This window comes from Hippoglossus hippoglossus, chromosome 15 (assembly GCF_009819705.1).
Source record: "Hippoglossus hippoglossus isolate fHipHip1 chromosome 15, fHipHip1.pri, whole genome shotgun sequence".
Classification (NCBI taxonomy): domain Eukaryota; kingdom Metazoa; phylum Chordata; class Actinopteri; order Pleuronectiformes; family Pleuronectidae; genus Hippoglossus; species Hippoglossus hippoglossus.
Genome location: NC_047165.1, coordinates 17,868,490 through 17,894,849, shown reverse-complemented (window position 1 = coordinate 17,894,849; position 26,360 = coordinate 17,868,490). Strand labels below are relative to the sequence as shown.

General features: G+C 42.4%; 1 protein-coding gene across 1 annotated transcript in view; it reads left to right on the top strand.

The window, feature by feature from the left end:
* Positions 1–24,042, top strand: part of wdr11 (WD repeat domain 11) — a 54,294-nt gene extending 30,252 nt beyond the window's left edge. The window contains exons 13-29 of the mRNA XM_034608565.1: positions 2,086–2,161; positions 3,701–3,809; positions 4,539–4,660; positions 5,396–5,543; positions 8,179–8,285; positions 8,871–8,985; positions 10,094–10,265; positions 11,015–11,123; positions 13,169–13,231; positions 13,583–13,648; positions 15,764–15,953; positions 17,959–18,054; positions 19,213–19,378; positions 19,665–19,762; positions 20,516–20,661; positions 21,216–21,295; positions 22,092–24,042. Of these exons, the coding sequence (XP_034464456.1) occupies positions 2,086–2,161; positions 3,701–3,809; positions 4,539–4,660; positions 5,396–5,543; positions 8,179–8,285; positions 8,871–8,985; positions 10,094–10,265; positions 11,015–11,123; positions 13,169–13,231; positions 13,583–13,648; positions 15,764–15,953; positions 17,959–18,054; positions 19,213–19,378; positions 19,665–19,762; positions 20,516–20,661; positions 21,216–21,295; positions 22,092–22,294 (2,066 nt within the window). The 3' untranslated portion in view covers positions 22,295–24,042. The remainder of the gene's footprint in view (positions 1–2,085; positions 2,162–3,700; positions 3,810–4,538; positions 4,661–5,395; positions 5,544–8,178; positions 8,286–8,870; positions 8,986–10,093; positions 10,266–11,014; positions 11,124–13,168; positions 13,232–13,582; positions 13,649–15,763; positions 15,954–17,958; positions 18,055–19,212; positions 19,379–19,664; positions 19,763–20,515; positions 20,662–21,215; positions 21,296–22,091) is intronic.
* The last annotated feature ends 2,318 nt before the right edge of the window (positions 24,043–26,360 follow it).

The window sequence follows — 26,360 nt, the reverse complement described above, 5'->3', positions numbered from 1 at the left end:
CAATGATGAAAAAAAAAAAGCAGGCTAAGAAACTCCATGTTCTCTGTCCGTCTATCAATTTGCCCTGCACCTTACACCAACACCCCCTAATGTATCCAGACTCATTTCACCACTTCACAGCACAAACTCTTGGTTAGCTGTGGTGCTTAGGGTAATCATATGCCAAAAATATTCAGACACCAAAAATCATTAAACCACTTTCCAGCCTACGGTGCATCTAATGGTATATGTGACAAAGGAGTTGCAGACATTGATTGGTGATCAATGTGTTTGCATGCGGGTAGTGGGAGAGGTTCAGAAGCCCCAATGTGATTATCCTGGGGGGTTTGTGACTAGAAAAGGTTAAGAACCTCCGCTCTCGGCTGTCCTTGACTTGGAATGCAGCTGCTGCTCGTGGAGATAGGCTGTATGGATTTAGATGTCATGGCTCACATGAAAATATCAATATTTTTTAATCTGTCTGTGTTCAGTGCAGAGATGCAGGAGGTCTGGGAGGTCTTTGGTCTGGTGTAGAAACAAAATGAAAAGGAAAGCAGAGGGAAACGGCTTGCTACGTTCAGTCAAAACTGAATTTCTCAACAACTCAAAGATGTCATATTTGCAATTTATTCTACAGGAAGAAATGAGATGTTCATATTTAACAAGCATATAATGCTGAACCGTAACAGATGGAATCAGTTGCCTTTTTTGTCTGCTTATTTGAGTAACAGATTTATTCTTACCTTATCAGATATTTAATGTTACCTTAATTTGAGATGCTATATACCATCCAAAATTGCTCCAACACCTTGATGTCATGGACCACATTCAGGAAGACTGCAGGCAGATTTTCACAGTTTTGTTTCTGTTTCTCGAGCATCATGCTCGTTTGCAGAATCTATTCAGGCAAAGTGAGCATATTTTTGCATATTTATGTCCTTAAATAAAACAAATAAAAGTAGGTTTTTGCTATAAAAGGTTTTTTACTTCAGCTGTAAGAAAAATCCATTACATTACAGCTTGAGCATTTTTCTGATAAGATTTGAGACTCGAGGATGGAAAACAATTTTCCTTGCTCACCTTACTCAATGCTGGTGATGTCTGGTCTGTGCAGAAAATATAGCAGCTTTTCTGAATGGACGTATTAGTTATCTGGGAAACAATTTTTGGGTGCTGCACTAACCCGGGGGATGTTGGGCTTGAGACATGGCAGTAGATCCAGTTTGCACAGCCTCCTGCACGTTTGTATCATGTGTACAAATATAATTACCCCACTATTTATACATGCAAATTCGTAGCTGGTGTCATCAGCTCAACACTCGAAGGTATTTCTCTGATAATCTTCCACAGAAGGTGAAGAGCATAAAAGTTCAGACATTACTATGTTAATTAGAAAAACAAAGCCTCTTCCCTTCACATAAAGCAAATGAAGACATTTTTACCCCGTGTCTTTATTGATGCATTTTGCTGCACCATGAATTGTGTTTCAGACCTTGGGTCGTATGTGTGAGTGTGTGTTAGAAACAATACTTGACCCTTTGTAATCAGCACACACGACCCCTCCCACTGTGTGTAGCTGTGCAAACGTTAGAGGATATGGAGGAGACGGCTGCATTAGTATGGAGTGAGCCACACGTCCCCAAAGTTTTCCCTACACCATATGCTCAGCTATTTAATTCCATACAGGTACACGTCCGTCTCAACACACCTGTTGGAGTTCACCCCTCTTCCCCAAGCCACCACAGGCTGCTCCGTTACTCGGACGTTTCAAACAGGCCACCTTCCAAAGTGTCCTCCAGAAAGTCCGATCAGCACTTTCTTGTGCAAACACGATACCATACACCTGAAGGGCATTCTTGTTTTGTTTAAAGGGGCACCTTGACACTCTGCATAACGTCTGGTGAATGGTGAGAATAAGTTGTCTGAAGTTTGCTCTCCCCCCTACTTCGGCAAAGAGAGATGAAATCAGGACGCAGCAGAGCTAAAGTGAAATGAGATGAAACAGTCTTTTCAGAGGTGTGAAGAGAGATACTGTCATCTGTGTTCCATCATCACCTCCTGTCTGTCACTTACTCTCTCCCTCTCCGTGGCTGCTGTGTTTTCCAGGCAGATGCTTTGCATTCAGAGGTGAGCGAGGAAATGATGAGCCACCCATTGAGATGATTAAAGTGTCCCACCTCAAGTGAGTTACCCCCCCTTCACCACCACCACCACCAACAAAACCAGATACTAACAACATCACACAATCTCTAATGCTTTTACCTGAGACACACACACACACACACACACACACACACACACACACACACACACACACACACACACACACACACAATAAGGCCAACTGTACTTTCACATACTATATGAAATATTAACCCCCACACAGAGCCCTTCACCTTACTGCCTGGGGCCATCTCACCTTTGTCTCTCTCCTATCTTTATCCATTTGTGAACATTTAATTCAATATTTATTATGGTTGAAGGGAGCCTACGTTTTTTTTCTTTATTGTTTGACTGAAATTCTAATGGTATTCTGTTGAAAGAAAAGCACAAATCTTTCATTTCAGTTGTTTGTATCTGATTGTCCCCAAAAACCTTCAGCTCTTCATTCATATTCATGTTGCACGGTGTTCCTGATGGTGACTATTTTCTTCAATCGTTTTTGTGATATTCATAAAAATAAAAGCGCTTGTCTGCATTTACAGTCATCACACACTTTTTGAGAAATTAAACTATAGGCAAGGTTATCAGATACATATTCTCTGTCATTTTTGCTCGGTTGATCTTGATGTGTTGGAACTTTACTTTCTTTTCCAGGGCAACATATTTAAAAAATGCCAAACTATCTTGGTTCTTGCATTTTTTGATGTATATTTAGAATAAGATTAAGCTTATAATGTATCATATTGGAAAGTGACACCTTTAATTATTCTTCCTAGAACAGATGAAAACTGGCACTTGCAGTTTTTTGCTGTTTTGCTTACCCAGAGTAAAAGGTAAAATGTGCTCTGGAGGCCATAAAAAATGGTTGATACACAGGTCATGGCCATGCAAATTATATATTTATATATATATATATATATCACAAACAGGCTTCTGAAAAATTACAAATGACTGATGCATTAGGGAAATAGTCTGATGTAAATTGTATGATGAGGTGCAAAATTATCTTAAAAGCACATCACAAGCTAAAAGGAGATAAAGAACTATGTAATTACTGGGCAGTGTATCATCTTTGTTTTTCATCTTATTACCATTTTATTTTTAACAAGGCATTTTGCCCAAATCCCACCTTATAATTAAATAAGGCCTGGGGTTATAGTTACAGGGAGCAAGAGGGTAACAAGGGTTTACACACTGAAGGACATGTCACAAGTCGGAATGTATGATTCGTGCTAGAGAACATTTTTCTTCTTCTTGCTCTTTGACTACAATAAGGGCCTCTAACAAATACTACAATATGAAAGAGACAGTCAAACAGAAGAAAAAAAACACATGAACAGAAAAAATACCTGAGCAGGTAAACATGAACTCATTCTGTCACTGTCAGTCCTGGTAATCTGACACTTTGCTGACGAAGTAGCAGCTTTGCATCCAACGTTTAGACATCCAAGATAAATGGCAACCATTTTTGTCACTAGCACAAGAAATCTTATAGCGTGGGTTGTGCACAGTTTATATTTTTGAGACTCAATGTGTGTGTTGTGATGTCCGTCCTCAGACAGTATCTGGTGGTGGTCTTCAGAGACAAACCCCTGGAGCTTTGGGACACCAGGACAGGAACACTTCTGCGGGAGATGGCTAAGAACTTCCCCACTGTCACTGCTCTGGTAATGATGAAACTACATGCAAATAAAACCTAGATCTTTAACAATCTTTCATTCAGAGGTGCTGTACATCGAGAAATTGAGATATTAAGTTGACTTTTTTCCCGGAAAGTGTTCAGGTTAATGAAATGTAATTCCCAGCTGCACATCTGCAATGTTTTCAGTTACGTAATCACTTTAACAAAGCACAAGGTTAATCGTATTGTCTCTTTTCCTTTGGTAATAGTCTCCCATACTTTTAGACCCCTTTCCCTTTTTGTGTTTGTGTGGCCCATTTGAAAGATTAGTCTGCAAATTTCAGTAACCTCAGCAAAGAACAGAGGTTTCATTAGGCCGGAGAAATACTCATAAAAAAAGAGTTATGCTGGGGAAACTTCGCAGTGGGGCTTTAAAAGCCTCCACAGGGCAAATAAAAATGCCAGTAACAATAATAATACATGCCGGCCTCCCCCAGCCCCATATTGCTGTCTCATTTCCATATTGATTACAACCTTGAGTTAACCAGGCTACAGCCACAGTGCTCCGCCAGTTAGGATGACTGCATGGATTGGGGAAATCAGCTCTCTTGTGTGTCTTGGTCTCATTTATGTAAGCATCTACTGTAAATGCAAATCCCTTCCTTTTCCCTCCTTCCTGTCTCTGTCCGGGTTTGTTCTTATGTCAGCAAATTTGATTGTGTCTGGGTCTTTGTCTGGCTTTGTCGCTGTAACTGCAACCTGTGTGTATAAACAGGAATGGTCCCCGTCCCACAATCTGAAGAGTCTAAAGAAGAAGCAAATGGCAGCGAGGGAGGCCATGGCTCGGCAGACGGTGTCAGACGCGGAGCAGAGTTGCGTTGAATCCTCAGTCATCAGGTCAGCATCATAACGCTGAAGGTTTTGGTTTTGTTATGTTAGAAAGCCATTTATCATAGAGTGACATGTTGCTTAGTTGAACACTCTTATGCACATTTAAACAGTATAACTAGTCGTGGTAAAGGTGGAAATCAAATCAATCGGAGGTGGAAATGATATCAAAGAAGCCAATAGCGGTCAAAAGTAATACATTATTTCAAACCTATTTTATACACCTTTTTGAAACTTAGGTGGCTCAATGATATGGCATGAGTTAAAGCTATTTTGTGAACAATTAAAATTAAATAAAAAAAGTCACAGCAATTAATGACACAATTTTTGATCTCGTCTTTGTTTTAGTCTTACATACCCCCACTACTGTAAGATTAACTCAATTCAAGTTTTCGACAGCACCCATTATTGGTGATCATTAGTATATTTTATTAATATCTAGAATCCAGAATCACTTGTTAACTAGATTTCACATGAGTCACAACGCTATAGACTTTATGTGATTATATTGTTTTGATGAAGTTAATTGAGCCTCTCTCTAATCTTCCTGCACCATAGTCTGGACACTGCACAGCCCTCTCTGTGGTTAAACTACCCCTGTTTGGATAGCAATGCCCGAGGGCAAAATATCAGTTGTGAAAATATCAAGATGTCAAAATATTTCACACTGGAAAGTGTTTTAAAAAACTGACATGTTGTGCTTATCTGAGAAGATTGTCTCTTTGTGTGATTTCCCTGCTACAGTCTCCTACAGGATGCAGAGAGCAAGTCAGAGACCAGCCAAGCCATCTCAGCCAGAGAGCATTTTGTATTCACCGACACAGACGGGCAGGTCTACCACATCACCGTAGAGGGCAACACAGTCAAAGATGGTGCACGAATTCCCCCTGATGTGAGTCTAGAGACTATGTGTCTGTTTTATGTCTCTCCTTTTATGTCAGTGATCCTTGAACAAGGCTTTTCCTACATGCTCTATATCTCTGTCTCCATTCAGTTTAATATTTGGTTAAACCCTTCTGCACACAAGATCTGAATCTGTCTCCTCTCACGACTTTTTCCTCTCCTCTCTTTGTATCAGACTGTTATCTGTCTAATCTATTAATCAATACTTTCACTCAGTATTTTAACGTACGCTGTCCTTTGTACAAAAAATCCCCACCACATCACATTTTTTAAACTAATAAATCCTGTTTTCATCCTTAATCTGTCATCTTTTCTTCCGTTTGTCTTCTTGCATCCCTCTGGCATTGTCATTATCTTTTTTGCAATATGCACTATTCTTCCTTTTTTTCAAAGAGAATGAAAATAAGTCTTTCACATTCATTTCTTTGCTGCTTTTGTGATCAAGCATCTGCATTATGTCAGAAAATAAACTCCTTTTTGGAGCTCAAAAGAAAAACTACTTCCTGGTTGTAAGCCAACATCTGCAGTTTCCTCCTCGATCAAGTAAAAGCCATCACTCCCCCTCTGCATCCTGTGTCCTTCAGTTTTTTTTGTGAGGCTTGTGTGGGGGATGATATAGATGCTGGCTTCAACAACAAAAAAGTTGCCAACTTCTTGTGCAGTAATAAACTGCATGGAATCAAGGTGAAGGTTCAGCTTAAGTCTTTATGTTTTTGGCAGATCAAACTTTCTTTTCTTTTTTTTTCAAGAGAACAAACGGCCAACTGAAGGTGTGAGATGTGGAGTGTTTCATCAGTTTGTCCCAGATACTGCATGTTTTCTGTACGAGTTCAGATCGTGACTCAGACTCGGGGAGAGAGAAACTTTCACTGTATTTACTTGAAAAGCATCTGATGCTATGCAAGTTATTAATTTGCTGTGAGAGAAAAGTGGCCACAGGATGTTTTATCTGCATTTTGTTACATTAGATGTCAATGTGTCACTACTAGCAAAGATCTATTTCAATTTTTTTTTTAAATACAGTATTACAGCTCTTGTATGCAAAGCCTTTTATGAAGGTTTTGGCTTCAGGAACATTTTCAGACTCATTATCTCATTGTGACTTGTTATTGTGTCGGGGTGAGTCATGCTATAGAGTGGGAGGAACCATCTGTTATTTGTTGTTGATTGTTGCATTTTAAAAATGTTATACCTTATCACTAACTTTTATTTCTTTTTGTTACAATTCAAGATTGTAAAAGTAATCTAGCTCCATACAGTATTTCCAAAGGAAAGCCACTTCAGTATATCCTTTCTCAAGTCAATATCTGTGCAGCGAATAGAGCAGTAAAGCAGGCTCTCTTTTTCTTCGCTCTCTACCTGCGTACCTTCACCCCACACTGGCAGACACTGGAGGTTTACCTGGGGATTTCAAAGCCTTATCTCCTTGACGGCTGCAGATTCATAACTCAAAGATTTGCATACCCCAAAGCTTTTACAATCCGTTCAGGATGATAAAGGATCTTCATATCTCTGTCAGAAAAGTAAATGAAACTAGCCTAAAAAGTTTTGTCCTATCGCCCACTGTGCTCACGCTGAAGGGGATCTGACACATCAGCGTTCTGTTTTGTTGCACTGACCTAATTATACTCAGACGGCGTGCTTGTTTACGACTCGACTGTTGAAGATATTTTCATTTATTTTCCAGTTTTCATCCACACTCAAACTTTCAGTCTTACGGAGTACGGCTGTCAAGATATCTGATTCTCACAAGAAGATTAGCATGTCAACAATATTATCATGATTCTTACAGAAAGTTTGAAAAATAATAACAACAAAAACTATTTTGGAGGCGCTTGATTGATTCACACTATAATATTTTACAATACCACAATACCACAATATCAATCATTTGAAAAATGATAATAACAATAATAACAGTTATTGTCAATATTGGGACATCTAGACACCCCTACTGGGGAGTAGGAAGATGTTTATAGTCGAGGATTAAAGGGGGTGTCATGCTGTTGGGATTACACCAATTTGTCTTGTATTTTTTTCCTCAATCCTTTAATTATTCTATCATGTAGATTAGAAGATAATCATTGACTTCAGTTGACTTTTTAAGACAAAGGTTTTCTCGGTACTTCAATGATTCAACTACAGCAACTCACTAGTGCGCCTCGTATAGAGTAATCCTCATAGTTTCAAGAAGGCATGATGCTTAAAGGTCCAGTGTGTAAGATTTAGTTGTAATGGATTTATTGGCTGAAATTGAATATAGAGAAATCCTAATGATGTTTTCACTAGTGTGTAATCAATCATCTAAATTGTATGAATTGTTTTCTTACCCTAGGATGGGCCCTTTTATATTTAAATACTTTACATTTACAACTGGAGCGGGTCCTCTCTACAGAGGCCGCCATAGTATTTACAGTAGTCCAGACTGCAACTTCACCACTTAATTTCACAAAATTCTACACACTGAACCTTTAGAATTAAGACTTGCTCTAAAAACTGTTTAGGTTCATGTCAGTGTTTTTCAGATTCTTGAATCTTTGTGCAGTGTACAAATGTACAGCTCTCCTCCCTTTGTTCTTTTTTGAAAAAAATTCTGTAAAATTCTTCCTCTTCCTGTGTTGCAGGGAAGTATGGGCAGTATCGCCTGCATTGCCTGGAAAGGTGACACATTGGTGCTTGGAGATGTGGACGGTAATCTCAACTTCTGGGACCTCAAAGCTCGTTTATCCAGGTGACAACTACACTCTACTGTATAATGGGTCACGGTGTAATAATAAAATGTGCAACAAAAAATGTTCCTGTACAGAATGTCAATGGATTGATTATCAAGATAAGCATGTTAATGTTTAACTTTAGAGTTGTGTAGAAGAAAATAGGTTTGAAAAATGCAGAAAGTCTGTAATCTCAAAATATCATAATATAAAATCAGATATATCATAATGGTTTTGATATAAAACATGAGGCATTGCAGTAAATTCTGTGAATTTTGACAATTCATTTGAACGCATAGGACAAGATGGTGAATAACCGTTGTGTGTTTGAAGCGTCTCCCACACTAGTTTAATAAGTTGCCAAACACCAGCAGATGTTAGCGACCACCAGTGGATGTTAGGCACATTTCATCACATGACTCCCTCAGGCCCACAACAGGCTGATCAGACCTGGGTGTGTGTCCCTTACATCTTTGGGCCCAGTTGGGATCGGCCCTTCTGATCCAGAGCCATTGGCTGCAGCGTTCTGCAGTCCCTGATGTTTCTTTCATGGTCTGGTGCAGGGAGATTAAATAAATCAATCTCAAAATAACCAATGCTTTCAGGGGGATCCCGACACACCGTGGCTGGGTGAAGAAGATTCGCTTTGCACCAGGGAAGGGCAACCAGAAGCTGTTGGTCATGTACACAGATGGAGCAGAGGTCTGGGACACCAAAGAGGTGAGGCTCCATGCACCAGCTGCTGCCGGTGCCATAAAATTGTGTTTTTTTTATTTGAGCAAAAAGCCTGCAACATAATAATATGTGGGGAAAAATTGTGAAGTGGTCTGAATACAGTTTGAATGCACTGTAAAGTCCCAGCATACATCAACCTGTAAAGGTTCATATACACAAGTCTTAAAAGCTCTCTGCTGACATATATAGGTTAAACCGTAGAAGGATGGATGGTCCTAATTTCTGTGAGCGCTGTGCACCCTCGCTCTCTTTAACTTTGTTTACCAGAAGTTATATAGAAAGTCCTCCCTCTGTGCAGTCTTCATTTCAACTCATCTAAGGATCCCTCTGGCTAGTTCACACTGCAGTTTATCACTTAAGTCTAATGCCATGACTGGGCTTTTCTTTTTTTTTTTTGTCTTTTGTATCCACACCGTAATATTTGTTAGCTTACCCAGCAGCAATGAGTGTTACAAATGGAAGAACAGATGAATGTGGACACAGAACAATGCTCTGGTGTATTAAGTGGTGCAGGGTGGAGGGAGATGGTCCCAACGGAGCACTATTTTCTAGATGGAGGTGATGTGCTTTTCTTAAGAGGAGCCTAGATAAGACACAGTTTTCCGTCCCAAGTCGTAAAAACGAAACAACAGATGGATCAAGCTGCAGAGGGAAACGAGCAGCGGCTATAGAGCAGGAAAGAGAGGGAGAGAGGTGGAGGAGCAGGAGAGAATGAGGGGAGGAGAGGAGGTGCAGGAGAGATTTCCAAAATGCTTCAGTGCTCTGCTGACAGCTGGGTTGCACTGACTCCCATACATTCACATAAAATGCCAGAGAGGGAGGTTTTGGAAAGGTTTATCCACTGACTCCTCTGTTCTTTATCCTGCTATACACAATGTCAATAGGTTTACAGTAGCACTACATTTTTGCCATCCTTTGTTGTTAATCCATTAGGCTTTTATTGAACCCAAAAATCATCCCATATTGTGTCTTTCTCCCCTTGAATTTGGCTTTTTTCATATCCTACCAACTCCCTGGACTCTTGCAGATGCTGTAAACGAAGCCTCAAGGTGACAGTTTGAGTTGAACTACCTCGACCCCCTCTCTCTTACAGGTTCAAATGGTCAGCAGCACGCGCATCGGTCGCAACGTGAACTACCGCATCCTAGACATCGACTGGTGCACATCAGATAAGGTTGTGCTGGCCTCCGACGACGGCTGCATCCGAGTGCTGGAGATGGCCATGAAGTCCGCCAGCTACAGAATGGATGAACAAGACCTGACGGGTGAGCCGGGGATGGAGGGAAATAAAAATAACATTAGCTGCTTTCGCACATCCAATGAAGTCCAGGTGATCTCATGACGTTCAGAGAGGCTGAATGTGAGAAGGTAAATGTCCAAGTGAGAGGCTCTGGACTTTCCCCGCAGTTTTTACTAGGGGGCTGGCCGGAAAAACTTAATGAGCCGATGTGAGAATACAGCAGAGGTTTCTCAGCAGGATTTACAGCGAGTAAGTGACAGCCACTTTTGACGGCGTTCCCAACACACAAAAAGAATAAAAATATCTCAGGATGAAAAAGCCACACACGAAGAAGACACAGATGAAGATGTCAGGAGAGCTTTTGGTGATGAGAGCTGACGCCGGTGTCGATGTGTTGTAGACGATAACGTGCTCACCGCAGCAGAATTTATACGAGACATCCTGCCTCTCACTGCTGCACCATTCCTCACCTGCACACACTATCGAGATTTCTGTGTTGTTATGAACGCGACTGATTGGAGCATCTCCTGCTGCACTGTGCATGTGTTACAGGCAAACTCCGGAGAAAGTCCAGACCTAATTGTGTGGACCTCCTCTGGAGTTGGTCTGAAAAAGACTTAGAAAAGAGAAAAGGAGACGAGACATAGTAGATTCTTATGTTGAGAGAAATTATTAGCTTTTTAAGATCCATAATGGCAGATGATAGTGCTCTTTGTGATGATGGCTGTTAACAGCTTAACATTCTGTGTCTTGGTTTGTGGGGAACATGTTCAGATCCAGTGTGGTGTCCTTACCTGCTGGTTCCCAGAGCCGCTCTCACCCTCAAGGCATTCCTTCTCCTGCAGCCCTGGTCAGGAACCTTCACCATGGATATCACTCAAGTGTAGGTCTCACCTCTGTTTAATTATCTATCGGACATGTGGAAAATTGCTGGTATATATTTATTTTTCCCCATTGCACAAAACACATTTTAAGCTCTTTTGTTAGCTGTGTCGTCTACAAACACAATAACACAAGTGCTTGTTACAGTATATGGATGTCAGTGCCAGCAGCTATAGGGATTATTCAAACTGAGGATTTTTGCTCATGCTGGTAAAACAATGTCAAGAAAAAATTCAAATAAAGATAAGGGGTGATGATACTGATATCATACAACGGCAGTGGTGATGTGTTGATATCATTGACAATCACACTTTGCTTGAAATAAACGCTATATGGACACAAACCCTAAGCAAGCTTATTGAAAAATAAAACATTGTGGTGTTAACGGACTATTTAGTGCTGGAGATGCCCTGTGCCAGTCTGCAAGATAAATATCAAGGCTGATCATTGCATTTTGAAATTAATTGTCTCGGAGATGTAAAGTCTAATCAAGTCTAATCCTCAGTTGTGTCCACCGGCTGTAAAATACAAACCCAACGGGTACTTATCCCTGAAGCTAAATCAAGTAGAGCAGCTCCTTGATAGAGGCTAGTAGTTTAAATTATTGATATCCAAACAGCATGCATTAGCATTGAGCAGAGCTGCTATAGGTTAAACTGCATTTAAACTTACAGACTGTATATTGATGATTCTTTTCAACTTATCTGCAACAGTTACAGGCGGGCTTCAACAGTATGTCATGCCAGGTTCCTGAACATATCTAAATCAAAATCGTTAGCTTCATGTAGAGCTGTTATCGGGCTGATTGGCCTTTTGTATTAAAACATATTAGTCCCACTTTCAGCAGATATGGGATCATGGTCAAAAGTTGGTAGTGCCATCCTCGTTCAATATATTAACTTTTGAGGCAAATTTTAGGTTTGAAGCAGTTATTTCTAGTAATACATGAAACAGAAACTTAATTGTGAATTCATTCATTTCAATCATCAAGTAGTAGGATTTGCATAGATATTTTTTCTCATACAACCATTTTAAGAAGTATTTTTCTTCAGTTATTAGGTCTTTAAGTCTCCAAGTAGAGCCGGGCCATTGTTCTTCACACAGGTCACACTTGAATGTCTTTTCCTTAAAACAGCAGCTCACTGTGTGTCTAGGTTGGCTGTCATGTTACTAATGAGGTGCACAGTCATAACAAACAGCCAGGCTCTCTGTGTCTCATGCAGTCTGGGAGAAACCTCAAGATTTTCTGGAGACGGATCAAGCGGAAGTAGTTATTCTTAATACCGATGCATAAATGAGATCAGGCTGATGAGCCGTACGGTAATCTTCCCCTGACTTCGCTCACAGAGGCACGAAAACAATAAGATGCATACTAAGTGGAAACAATTAACAAAATTTGAAAAACAATTATTGGGATCTACGATGTGAGTCTATTGCCATGCGAGAAGATGTTGGTGTTAATACACCCTGTGAAGGAGGACAGCCTTCAGAGTTAGACAATCTCTCCTCTCCTTGATGTATCAAGCACCAGTAAACTGCCTCTTCAGACATCTGGGTCTCCTGAAGCTCACTAGGCTTTCCATCACAACCATAACATATGGCAACCACCCAAGCATTTCAGTTTATTAGCCTTCATCAAAAAACACCTTTGTAAACAAGTCAACATGGGAGCCAATAAAGACCGTCCTCAGAGACGCAAAGTATCTCTGTTTGTTCAGACAGCTACGGTGCATCTGTGTTTAACTGTAGCCTGGTGTAAGTGTGCCCCATTTAATTGAGCCCTTATAGTGCAACACTGCTTTCTTTCATTAACCACACACGGCTGGCGGCTTATCATGACTCAGGCAGCTACATTAGCAGCGGCGCGAAAGGTGCTACCTGACCTCAGCGTAAATGTAAGAGTAGAGCAATCTATTACTGCCTGACACCACAAATCGACTTCTCTTAACAAGCTGGTTCTCAGCTTCCCATTTAATATCAGGTCAGGTTTTATTTTAGGAAGAAATGAGAGGAGCCATTTGACTGAGTTTGATCCTTCTGTTTCAGAGACTACACTGAGAAAAACGAGATAAAAGGTCTCATCCAGGAGCAGCTCAACTCTCTGTCTAAGTGAGTCATTACACTACTGCTGTGTCTTTTAAAGGCAATTACACACTGCAGCTCAAAGTGGAATATTTGATATTGTCATAATTGAAATGTCAACAATCACATGTTAATTCATGAGTGTGTATGTTTGCCATTGTCTTAGTGCCAAATGTCAGTTTTTGTTTTAATGTACTTTTGGATTGCAGTCAGAGTCCCCGCGTCCTTTGTGTTTAAAACAGCAGGCCCAAAGAGACATGTACTGAAGTCTGTGGGTTCACAGATAAGAGAATCTCCTCTCACAGCCACTCTGTGCCTGCTGTGTTTGAGAAGTGCAATTTATGGGTTCTGATTGTAAGTCTCTGATTGGCTCCCCAGTGATGTGAAGAGTGTGCTACAGGACCCAGAGTTCAGTCTGTTGCAGCGATGCCTCCTGGTTTCACGGTGAGTCCCAACTCCACATGGAATAAGCCGCAGTTTGCTGTCTGCCCTCATGGCACCTTGTTCAGGAGGGGTAACAGGAACCCCAGCTCAATTATTTTGTTAACTTTTGAAGACTTGACATGAAAGTGAGACTCGCTGAGTTCTAACAAATGTACAGTTTTTATAAACTGTGAGATAATAATTAACATTCAAACCCTGATCCAATCTGGTATTCACATCTGACTCTGCTGGTCCACAAGCTGCAAGCACTACAGGTGTGAACCCACCTAAGATGCATTGAGGACTGATCTGGGCCACATACTGTATGGTCACACTGTTTAAGCAGTGTGTACGTAAACATGTCCTGGGCCACATTGAAGGACCAACTACTACAATTTACATCAATAAAAGCTTACATCATTGTAGGACTACACATTGATTCACATATGGTCTTTCAAAAACAACAATGACATACATGTGTTTATGTGTATAGAGCATGTGGACACACTTACTTACATCAGGTGTGAACTGTTGTACATCTGAACAGGGCCCTAGAAGTGAGATGGGCCTTCAGGATACTAACACTCATCATAGTGTAAAACACTATACAACAAGAGGGGCAAATCAAGTGCATACCTCCACCAAGGCCAATGCCCTATCCCGACCTGTCAAAGCAGAATTATCTGAACTGTGGCAGACTGCCATATTTTAATTTGTCCTGCCAAAGTTTCATAATGAGCCAATTTGTCATCTCATTATAACAAAACAGATCTGCAACTTGGTGTTTTGCTCTGATGATGCATTGTATAGTTGTGTGCAGCGCTATTTACAGCATACTCGCTCCTGCTATCGTCCATTAAGTTGTTGCCGTTCGTGCAGACAGTCAGACCTCATAGTTTTAATTGCAGTTGTGTGTGCACTCGCAAGAGTTATGCAATGCAATTGTCTTTCACCCTTTAGGCTGTGTACCTGTCACTTGGAATATGTTGTGCGAGAAAACAAGTGAAACTAAATTCCAGTATCCACCCAATTATTCCTCTCTGCAGCTCAATTTTATGGATTCTTTCCTGAGCCATTCTGCATCCTTCCACAAGTCTCATGGTAATCTGTCCGGTAGTTTTTGTGTAATCCTGCTAACGAACAGACAGACAAACAAAACATAACCTTTTTGGTGGAGGTAACAATGTGACAGTGAGCACTGAAGCTGTTTATGTTTAACAGAACACATGTTAAACTTGTCTTTGACTACATAACGTCTTCCTGTCTGTTTGTTTGAAAGCTCAGGCAGGAGTTTGGTTTACAGGGAGTGAGGCTAGTTTTTTGCCGTGTCAGGGATCAGTGATTGAACACAATATAATTCAAACAAGCAAGACATAATTAGATAGTTTGGAAAGGATTTTTCTACAGAAGATTGTCTGTACTGTAATTGTATATTTTCATATCATCATTCGCTCCTTCACAGCTGTAATGTAATGGGAAAAGATAAGCATGCTGATGCAAGATTATGATCCAAATGTGCTGTTGAATAATTTAGTTCTAAAAATGTCGAGTTATCAGCCACAGTAACAGGGCTTACTGTGCTCTCACTGTACAGCCGTTCTTTCCACATCTCCACAAGAAAGCATGACGTGTGAGAGCTTTTGTCAGCAACTCTGATCTCAGCTCTGCTCCACTTCTCATTTCCCTCAAGCATGTGGAAAATCTAGAACAGCCAGTCTGAGCAGAGATGCAATACCCCCCCCCCCCCCCTTCAATTTGCATCCTGTTATTAAAGCCACGAAGTACCTGGAAAGTCCTACGGACCGTTTTGGGACCATGGATGCTGTGACCGATCTCATGTCTCTGCATCTAGCCGTCCAAGTTTCCATGCTGTTCTTGACACGGCAAGGTTACCTAGCAACAGCCTGTGCAGATATGTTAAAGGGGGGTAAACGACACAAGAACAAGCAGAGGGAAGTGGTGAACGGGTGGAGAGGAGCTCGAAAGAGCGAGGCGTGGTCTAAGGTCATAAGTGAGCAGATTACTAGGAAAGACCAAGTGACACGTTGATTCAGGCTTTACAGTTTGACTAAATTCTCCACAGAGAAGCCTTATCTACTCTGAGCCCAGCTGATGTGTTGTTGTGGTGAACCGCAGGTTGTTCGGGGACGAGTCAGACCTTCACTTCTGGACGGTGGCATCCCACTACCTTCAGTTGTTTGCTCAGGCTCGTCAGCTCAGTGTGGCCACAGCAGACGGTCAGGCCCCGAGTGAAGGCATCCCGCCATCACAACAGAACCACCTGGACATTTGCCACGACGTCCTGTGTGAGAGCTCGTACTTTCAGGTCAGTAGAAAAAAAGAAGAGGACAAAGTGTTTATCTGTTTTATTGCCTTTTCTTCTCCTTGGCAGACAGAGACAATAGAGACAAACACATGATCGCAGCAGGCGACGTTTAAAAATACATTCTCCCAAGAGTCCTTCAGACACACTTAGTATCTTCCAGTCAGTCCCACACAAACACACATACACCAACACCCTGTCCCTTGTTACCCACAGTGTCAACAACATGGTCACGCAGTACATTCTATTATTAAAGACATTGTGCATCTCCTCTGTTGTCTCACTAAACCGCCGTCTTCAAGCGACGCAGCTCACACTTTTAAGCCTCAGAGGTCAAACTCATCGTTCACTTCATTCCTCACTACATTTAATCCCCCTGACATTTTCCCTCAATGATTTTAGCCCACACCAGGATACACTCAATTAAATAAAACACCCTGCATTGTTTGTGCCGTATCATTGCTCGGATCAATGCGTCTCGCTGATGACACCAGCGACCCGGCATTGAGGGACCTTGTAAACAATACCCCGAATCCTCTTTATTTATTTTTTTCAACTTTAATTATCGACCTCTCTCGCTCCAAAGAGTATTAGAAAAGTTTCTTCCAAAGATGCCTATTGATTGGCCCTTCACTGCTGTGTCTGGCCACATCACTATGCCGCTTGACACAGCACCGCACTGGACAAAGACATCCACCTTCATGTTTTGATAGTGAATGCAAAGGTTTTGTGTCCAGGCTGGAAATTACTTCTGTGGACTTAACTTTAGAAGAGTAGTTTGTAAAAAATAAATAAAAAAAAAAGCAAGTGGGAAAGTAATTCTTAAGATTGCCCACTGCACAAGTGAAGACAGGCATTCCCTAGTTTCTGTTTTTTTTCCCCCCACAAGGCTCTGTCAGGGCACCCGAGGGAGCAGAGGAGAGGAGAGAACGTTTTCTTTCTTTGATGAAACACAATTAGCCAGTTAAGAAAAAATGTCAAGTAGCTTTTAGCTCTCGCTGAAGTTTCAAACTGCCGAATGAAGAGGGATTTCACTGATTTCAGTCAGTAGTTGTCCTGTGGAAAAGTCTCAAACTAGCTCATCGTTTTTTATTTCTTTTTCAGGACGTTTTATGGTCATGCACCATTCTGTTTTTGTGGAAGTTCTACTCCCCGTTAATGAGGAACCACACAGGGATCGCAAAGTTTGGAGTTTGAAAGAGTTACCCAAACATTCGGCAGCCTCACTCGGCTCCTGTCATCATAAAGCAACTTCAGTTGCAGCAGCATGTCTGTAATTACTAATAACCACGACTCCAATACAGAGCACACGACTCTGAAGCTACTAAACTAATTTGGTATCTCTGTGAGGATTTATGCCCCCGGCTGTTACACACAGAATAATTCATCATTATAAAAGGTACAAAAAAGCTTCTGTGGCAGATAAAGATACATAAATGTTCACACAGGCAAACATACACACGGCGTATGCAGCTAGTTCTCTGCTATGCAGTTATCTCCTCCCTCATTATATCATTTTCCCTCTCCAAACTGATAAGCTCATATATTTTAAAGCATCTATTGCTGTTTTAATGTTTCATGCTCATCCTTTGGTTCAGTGAAAAACATCTGATCTCTCATCAGGGACTATGAAGTGAAATAACGGGTATAAATCCACCAGTAATGAAAGTCGGTATGGGAGGCACATGCACCAGAGACACTGAAAACTCCTGAATATTTTAAAGACTTTATTATTATAGTCTCCATGTCTGGGCTTTGTATTCTTATAATTCTTCTCCAAACCTTTTTTGCTCATCATCACTCATAAAATGTCCTTATATAAGCTATGTATGATATGTGTGTAATCTGTGTATCAACTGATGTCATAGCTCTCACACACACACGCACACACACACACACACACACACACACACACACACACACACACACACACACACACACACACACACACACACACACACACACACACACACACACTCTCAAAACTACCTTTATCTCTGCTCAACAGAAGTTCCAGTTGGATCGGGTTCACCTGCAGGAGGTGAAGCGCACCAGTTATGAACACACCAAGAAGTGTGCAGACCAGCTCCTCCTGCTGGGTCAGGTAGGTACTACACTACCACTTCACATTCTCTTGAGCCTTATTTCAGACTCATAGGTAAATATCAGTATAGAAATAAAATAAAAAAACAAAAAATAGAAATAAAACACTTTTCAGCTTTGCATGTGAGGTTGGGTCACAAACACATCATTATTTGCCGCCCAAAGCTTTTTCATTTTTGCTTTACTGTAGCTGCACCACAAGTGTGCTGTGTAGAATGAAGCCCAATAGGCTCAGAAATAATTGTTTAAACATCATCTCGACACATAGGAAATTTGCATGCCAGCATGTTTCCTCATGCACAGTTTCTAGCACTGACGTTTCAAATTGTTGTCACATAAATCATTCCTGATGGTGTGACCCAAATATCTTCCCTTGTTCACTACATTTAGTACCTGGTCTTCCATAAAGAATAAAGGAAAATGTTGCTTCTGATCCACCTTGGTTTTACTAGTCATGAGAACACTCTCTTTAAGGGTTGAATTTAGTATTGTGCTGGACACCATAACTTGAACATACTCTGAGAAGTTGCTGTAAGCCAGCAGTGCCCACACACGCCTGTAAGGATTCTACACATATTGTAATGTATCCTCACACATAAATGCATACATTCTTAGTTTCTGTTTTCAGCTGTCACATCTTCAAAAACATAATGTAACACAAATTGCACGTTCTCTCTCCAGCTTCCTTTTTTGCAGCGTTCACACTATGTACTTCCCCTTTTTCCTCACACATACACTTCACACTCCTCAGCTGTGCGTATTGGCATACTTGTAAATAGGTCATACCAATGCTGTGCAGACTAATGAAGCAGGATGGACAGTAAGTGCTGCCTCTGTCCTCGCCGGCATCTCAGCCTGTGTGGACTGGATTCACTTCTCTCCCCTCTCTATGTCGCTGCTCTCCCTGTAATCACAGGCTGCAATCAGGAGGCTGTTTGTTGGAGGCGCAGTCCTCCATTAGGGAGACGGGCAGAGGCCAGGCCGTGCTGACCCCAGCGTGAGCTTAAGCCTTCATCTACCCCAGATGAAAAGACGGATAATAAACAATAATTCCTCCCTGCAATCCTGTCCTGCTTAGCTCACACAGTGATTACCTGGCCAAGCCACTAATGCCTTGTTTCTCTTTGTTACCTCAGTGATCTCTTTGTTTTGCTCTCAGACGGACAGGGCGGTGCAGTTACTACTGGAGACGAGCGCCGACAACACCAGCTACTACTGTGATTCGCTCAAGGCCTGTCTGGTGACCACCATTACCTCCTCAGGCCCCTCACAGTCCACTATCAAACTAGTGGCCACCAACATGATCGCTAATGGCAAGCTAGCAGGTAGTTTTACGGTATATCTGATACTGGTTGGCTCTCTCTGCTCCACCATTATAATGAATGTTGCTTAGGCTCTTGCAGCTTCTAAATATGTTTAAATAATGAATCTACCTTTTAGGCCTTTGCAGCAATTTTGAACCTGAAGCAAATGACAGTCTCACCAAGGTGTAACTTTCAGTGTATCGAGAACCAACTCGACTTGGGAAGACCTGCCACCGCAGGTAGTGATAGGCCATCACTCCTCCGTGTCTCATCTTTGCACATATTCTCCCCTTTTACTGTTTGTCAGAGGGAGTACAGCTGCTGTGTTTGATTGACAAGGCAGCCGACGCCTGCCGCTACTTGCAGACCTACGGGGAGTGGAACCGAGCCGCCTGGCTGGCTAAGGTAACTCAGCACGACGGCTTCCATCAGAGGGAAACATCAGATACTGTGTAATGTTTGGACAGTTACTGAGTGTGTGGGTATGTGAGGGGTGGGGCGGTGGGTGCAGATGGTGTCGTGCTGCATATGTGTGTGTTTCAGTTTTTATATTTTCTGCTGTTACTTGAAGAAGATTTTAAATAATCTAAATATAGAGGTTAATTACACATAGCAACTCGAATGGCACTCAATAGAGCGCATAACTCCGCCAAGGCCCAACAGCCCCATTAAATTCAATCAAGCTGCACACACCTCAAGATATTAGTTCCTTAAATATGGCTGTCTTTTCCATGAATTTAAGAATTATTTATAAATCATTCCCTGGAAAGTCAGTAAAAATAACAATAAAAAATGCCTTATCTGGCAATATTAAAAAAAGTGATAAAGAAAGAAAAATTCCTGGATCTGCCCCATGATCAAGATCCTTACCAGTATTTACTGGGTTCTTCTCTGACCCATTCCACATCCTTCCACCAACTTTCCTGCTAATCCGTCCTGTAGTTTTTGTGTAATCTTGCTTAAAATCTTTCAAACATGCCAACCAACCAACAAACAGACGGTAAGTACAAATAGATCTCGGAGTCACAGCCAAGTTATGGACATTCAAAGCTGCCCAACCTTCCAACGCTCTTGCACTGCACATATGAGTTGGTTTGAAAGTGTATGTGTAAAGCAGCTGGAGTTTGAGTTCCTTGCCTGTTGTGTGTGTGATTCCAGGTGCGTCTCAGTCCAGCAGAGGGCTCAGACGTACTGAAGCGCTGGGCCGAGCACCTGATCTCCCCGCAGGTCAACCACAAGTCCAAAGCCATCCTGGTGCTGCTGTCACTGGGCTGCTTTTACAAAGTGGGAGAGATGCTCCACAGGTAAGAACCAGGACCGATGATGTCATGGGCCTACTGCATATATTTAAATATATATTTAAAAGTTGTGCATCGTCTATGACTAATGTTTCGAAAATGAGAAATACGAACCCGAAAGATTCTCTTTCTTTTTAAAACTTTCATCTTTTTCTGAAATGTGTTTAGCCTGTGATTTTTCTGCCTGACCTTCCTCTTCGCTTGCGTCCCTCTTCTTTCATCCACAGTCATGAGCACTTCATTTTGTTCCTCTTCTTCTCTTCCTGAGTACAGTGAAGGACACTCCGCTGTAAATTAAATAGTGTGACCTTATATCTTTTACCTCAGCATGGCTCTGCTGTTGGTCGGCCCATTCTCCTTGACAGCTTGTGTTCTGAGTTTCCTCCAGCAGCACAAAAGCTCTCACAGAGAATTGAAGAGGCCTCATGATAACCGGCTTGATGGGTGCTTCAGGATCACAGACATCATTGCAGAGATGATGCTGGTTTCTGACAATAGTTCTCACATCCTCACCTACCTGCCTGTCTTTCTCTTTCTTTCTCCTTCCATCTCCCGGGCAGCATGAGGCACTTTGACCGCGCCGCCCTCTTTATTGAAGCCTGTCTGAAATCCGGGGTGATGGAGGCCAATGACTCTTCCAATATCCTTTTTGAAAACCCCTGACTGTACTTCTGAGCAACCTCTGACCAGCGTTAGCTCGGCTGCTAACTCTCTGCTACAGACGTGCATTGGATAGCAGAGAGCTTTTATCACAATGAAGGTCAACTTAGATGCTTCATGGAGCACATGGAGCTAAGTTTCCCTTCTTTCCAATAGCTCATATCCCTTTATTGTCACAGAGTGAGAGAGAACATTTACATCCTGCACTTTGAAGACGTATCACACCTGACATAATATATATGATATAAGGTTATAAGAAAACCAGCCGGCACAGTACCTGCTGGTCAGTCTGTGCTGTTTGTGGTTATGGTCTGACTTGTGAATATGTTTATATTTACACCGAAAAGAAAATGACACGGTCTCACACTGTGATATAATGGTGATTATCTTCTCAACAAAGAAATTATCTTTACGGTACCTGCGGTATAGCTACTGTATGTACACTGAAGACCCCTTAAGGCTTGTTCACTGGTCAGAACTGGCTTGTGGCCTCTTAATAACATCTGATTTATAAAGACCAGACCAGAACAGAAGTGTGTTAAAGGCCAGCCTCCCCTGCAGGAGCAGACCTTTCCAAGAGTGATTTATCAATTCATTTTCTTTACCATTGTAATTAGCACAAACACAGTGAGCACAGGCTGAATACACTGTTCGTATATTATACATAATATTGAGAAGTGTCTCTAGTGTTTAGCGAACCCTCACTGCTTTAACTTCTGATCTCAGAGAGGTCTGCTTGACAACAGTAGCAAGTTCTCCTTAACCACCATTTGCACATAAACTCATCGAGGCTGCGTTTTTGGACTATGCCCGGCTGCTCCGCTCGCTGGGCCTGCGGGAGGGTGCTGCCCTGTGGGCGTCACGGGCCGGCAGTGCAGGGGAGCAGCTGATGGAGGAGCTGTTCCAGGGAGAGGGAGGTGTTCCAGAAACCATTCTTGGCGGAGAAGAAGTCAAGCTGGGCCAGGAGAGCGCTGAGTGACCTCAAGGACGGGCGGGCTGGGAGATCACGGATGGCGTGCACATTATCGCAGACCAAGTGTCCGCCATTCATTCTAACTTCAGCAACTTAACATTTGTGAATGAACTTTGTGTCAGCATCCAAGGGAATCGTGATCATCATCTCCACACCAGGAGAAGGAAGAGCTGTGCAGAGTTTCCTCCATGTGAAGTTGTCAGTTGTCTGTGACTTTTCTGAGTTTCTTAACGTTTGGTATGAACAGTGTGAGTTTGTGTGCATATATGTGATGCATGTAACAGCCCCAAAGGAAACACCCTTCTTTCCTGATTCCCCCCAACAAGTGGAGTTAGACACATTGTTGTTATTCACCTTGATATCGGTGTGTGATTTCGTTGGTTAATTAATTGAACTAGATTCATTTTTAAATGGTTAAACTTTCTTTTTTGTGCCCGTATTGATCATTTCAAAGTACTGTTGCAGCTCTGCAGGTTCAATTAGCCTTTTTGCTGCTGAAATTAAATCTGGTAAATTTATCCCAAATTAATAAATTAACTATTTCATTTTGAAAATGCACTCCCCCAAAGCTACTGTGACTGAATTCCAAAATTCACTCTTTGCTTTTTCATTTAGCGAAAACCAATTGAATCTTTATAAGAGGCATCTAAACAGACACATAACAGAGTGGATGTTTTCTCTCCAGCAGGTGGTGACTGACCAAAGCCCCTGCAGATGGGAAGATAGTGAAATTACTGAGCCAGGCTGCCCTGCGCTCATTACACATTTATTAAAATATTATCTCCCGGCACACCGAGGAGAGAAGAATCTGACCGCTGCCACCTAAGAGATACCATTTAATTAGCTTGTGTAGAGTTCAGCTCAGTTAAATAGATGCTGATTGTTCATTAATCCAAATTGAGGTTTTCTGTGCGTTACAAGACGAGCGGGCATAACGCGTTGTAACTCATTTGACCTCTGACGGATCGTTTATACACAAGCAATACAAAGTGCTGCTCCCACTGTCACTCGTCACAATCACAACACCTGACGCACAACAGCAGTAGTTTAGACTCGTGACTCCTGCTCTGCTTTTAATCAACACTGTACATTCTACATCCAGTGATCTTTAAAATCATCTGTATGACAATGCAACAACTTTAGTGATTGTGTGTTTTTTTGTTTTTTTAAAATTGCCTTGTAACATGTTAAGTTGTCCTGAAGTGAGACACTAACTCCATCCACAGGACTTTTCGTGCGTTATTGTGTTTCATAAACACGTGCTGTTTCTCTTCTGTGTTGCGTTTTTACCCCAGGCACTGTCACTATGGCAACCCAGGCTTATTTTCATGGTGGGGGGGATATATATGCTGTTCCTGTAGATCCATTTCACACAGCCCCACTAACGCACTATAGGATCACATCGAGTCAGCCTCGGGTCACCTGGAGTTAAGCTGGTGCTGTGTCTCTTTTCCCAGTAATGCAGTATTGTGGAAGCAGCGTGTACTTTACGTTAGGATTAACACGTGCTGCTTGTCTTTGTACTAAAAAGGAACTTGACAAAATGATGCTGTTCAGCGTGTAGACGGGTGAGAAGACATTCCTCAAACAGTATGTTTTGTAAGAACAAGTCATTGTAACGTTAAAGCCTGTTTTCATTGTTCTCTGTTCATTGTTTACACAGTGATCCTGATGCTTTAAGCTATATAAATATTACAAGAGAAGAAAAGATATATGTATATATATATGGATGGCAATAAAATCAATATAATTAACCTGAAGTTTTCAGTGCGTTTGCTGTCTGAGGATGTGGACACACGGGGGCGCTGTTCGCCCTCGGTAGCAGGCAAATTGGCTGCCGCTCTTTGCTGTTTAATGGCTGTCACGAAGAAAAGACATGTTTCATCAAGTGTTCTATGCAATTATCCTCTTTTAATTTCAATGCAGGTAGATTGAATTTGAATGTGCATTCATTCATCAAAGTGTCCTGAAAGTGAATTAGCTCCTGCATGAGCTGCTTCCGCAATTAATTACTTCTTTTCTGGCTCCGGAGGAGGGCCAACAGCTGGCTTCAGCCCGCTGCCCAGGTCCAACCGTTTTCACCCTTTTCTTTGCCTCAGATTTATTCATCGACGTGTATTCTGTTTCTCCTCTCACCGAGAAGAAAAACAGTCTGAAACAGAAGGCCGCACAAATGACTTGGTTGTGTTCGTTTAATGGCTTAATGAATAACTGCCGGGGAGCCGATCCAGCCGTTATGTTGGTCATCAGTATGCAGGGCCTCGCTGCAACATTTCTCTTCTGTCCCTCTGCTTATACAGGCTACCACCCAGCTCGCCAAATGGCTCTGATAACAGCTCCCATCCAGACACCCTCACATGCCACTTCCCTTTCCCCCCCTTATATGTGCTTTATCCCTCCTTTTTTTTTTCTATCCCCCCTTGCTTTTCTTCCACTTAAAGAAAGCAGGCGGACGTCGTGCCAACTCGTGTTCTCGCTGCACCCCAACCTCCACTAATTTCCTGGAAGACTTGTTTCCATCTGCTACTTGGCTTTCGCCTCTCGGTAGCCCTTCCTGAAATAAGACTCAAAGCCGAGTCAGAAACACAAGATTAAGTGTGTTTGGATCCAGAGCAGCGAGGAGCACTTATGTTCACTTAGCAGATGGAAATCGCTGGCCCTCGCCGCTTCACGCTACATATGGCGAGAATTAACAGCCGGCTGCAAATGAATCGTACTCTGTAGTTTCTGTCACGCATTCTCAATCAGATGTATAAGCAGGCGATACCTGTAGCAAAGCGGAGGCAGAGCCGCCTCTGCACAGTCTGCGTGGTGCAGACAGTGAAGTACAGCAGGTCATCCAGTTCCCATGAGCCTGTTCTCGGGGGCTGCTGACAGACAGCGTTATCCAGGATGGGCAGGTCCCGGCCTGCTCGCACAACTGAAAACCCACTGTCTGTTACCCCACTTTGTTTTCCTTCATCTCTCTGAAGGTTACCACCGAGTTCATCCCTCATTATCTCTGTAATTATCCCATCTTCCATTGTTTTCCCGACACCTGCCCGAGACATTTTAGAGCATTCTTCAGGCAACTCACACCCCAGGTAGTGGAATTATTTTTGGGCTGAGTGTGTGCTGCGCTCATGAGAGTAATTATGTGTCTAGGTATTCTGATTGTTGTTTCACTCTTGTCCTTTTGACCTGAGTTGAAAACCCAGTGAAACAACATTCAATTTACATGTTTTTTTTTGTACTGACCTGAATCCAACTCCCATGTTTCTCATCCTTAAAGCCAAATAGTCCATCTTCTCCTCCTCACTGTAATTATGGCTCACTTTCCTCACCTTTCTTCTCTGTTATCACCGGTTTCTTACCCCACGGGGGAACCTGATCTACACGTGTAAAGGTCATATCCGTTTCTCTCACACGATCATCGTCACCCCTGCATCACCTCCCGCTGCCCACATGTGGGGGTATCACCTGGCGTGGAAGGAACCCACAGGCCTGATACCATCTAAAATATCTGCTGCCACTCATCAGATTGGTTATAAGTGACTTCCCTCCCTCCTTCCTGCCCCTGCTATTTGTCGAGCTCCCTCTTCCCCCCTGACGTCTGCAGGCTCTGGTTGGCTGCCGGGGCAGTGCCAGGGGCCCCTGCTCGGGGGGGGGCCTCAGGTGATGTTTATGTTGAAGGTATTCAGGCCCCTACCTTTATCAGATTCCATTTAGATGGATGTCACAATGTTCAGCAGACCATGGCCTCACCTCACCACAACACCACACTGCATTTGAGAGAGAGTTAAAGCGGGGATGAGGGGCTACACCGGGGGGGGGCGGGGGGGACACACAACAGGATCTCTGGAACATTACCATGCGATGACAAACTCTTATCGAGCCCCGGTAATGACTCGAGGACAGGGTAATGTTTTCAAAAGCTCCCTGCTATCTCTAAAACAGTTCTTTTGTGGCCTCCACGCGTGCATGTTGCGAGCAGGGCTGCTATTTACAAAAGCAGAGAGGAATCAATGAGCGTATTGTGTCAGGAGCACGGAGCGGCCTCTGTTACAGCGTGGTGTGCTGCTCGCTACACAAT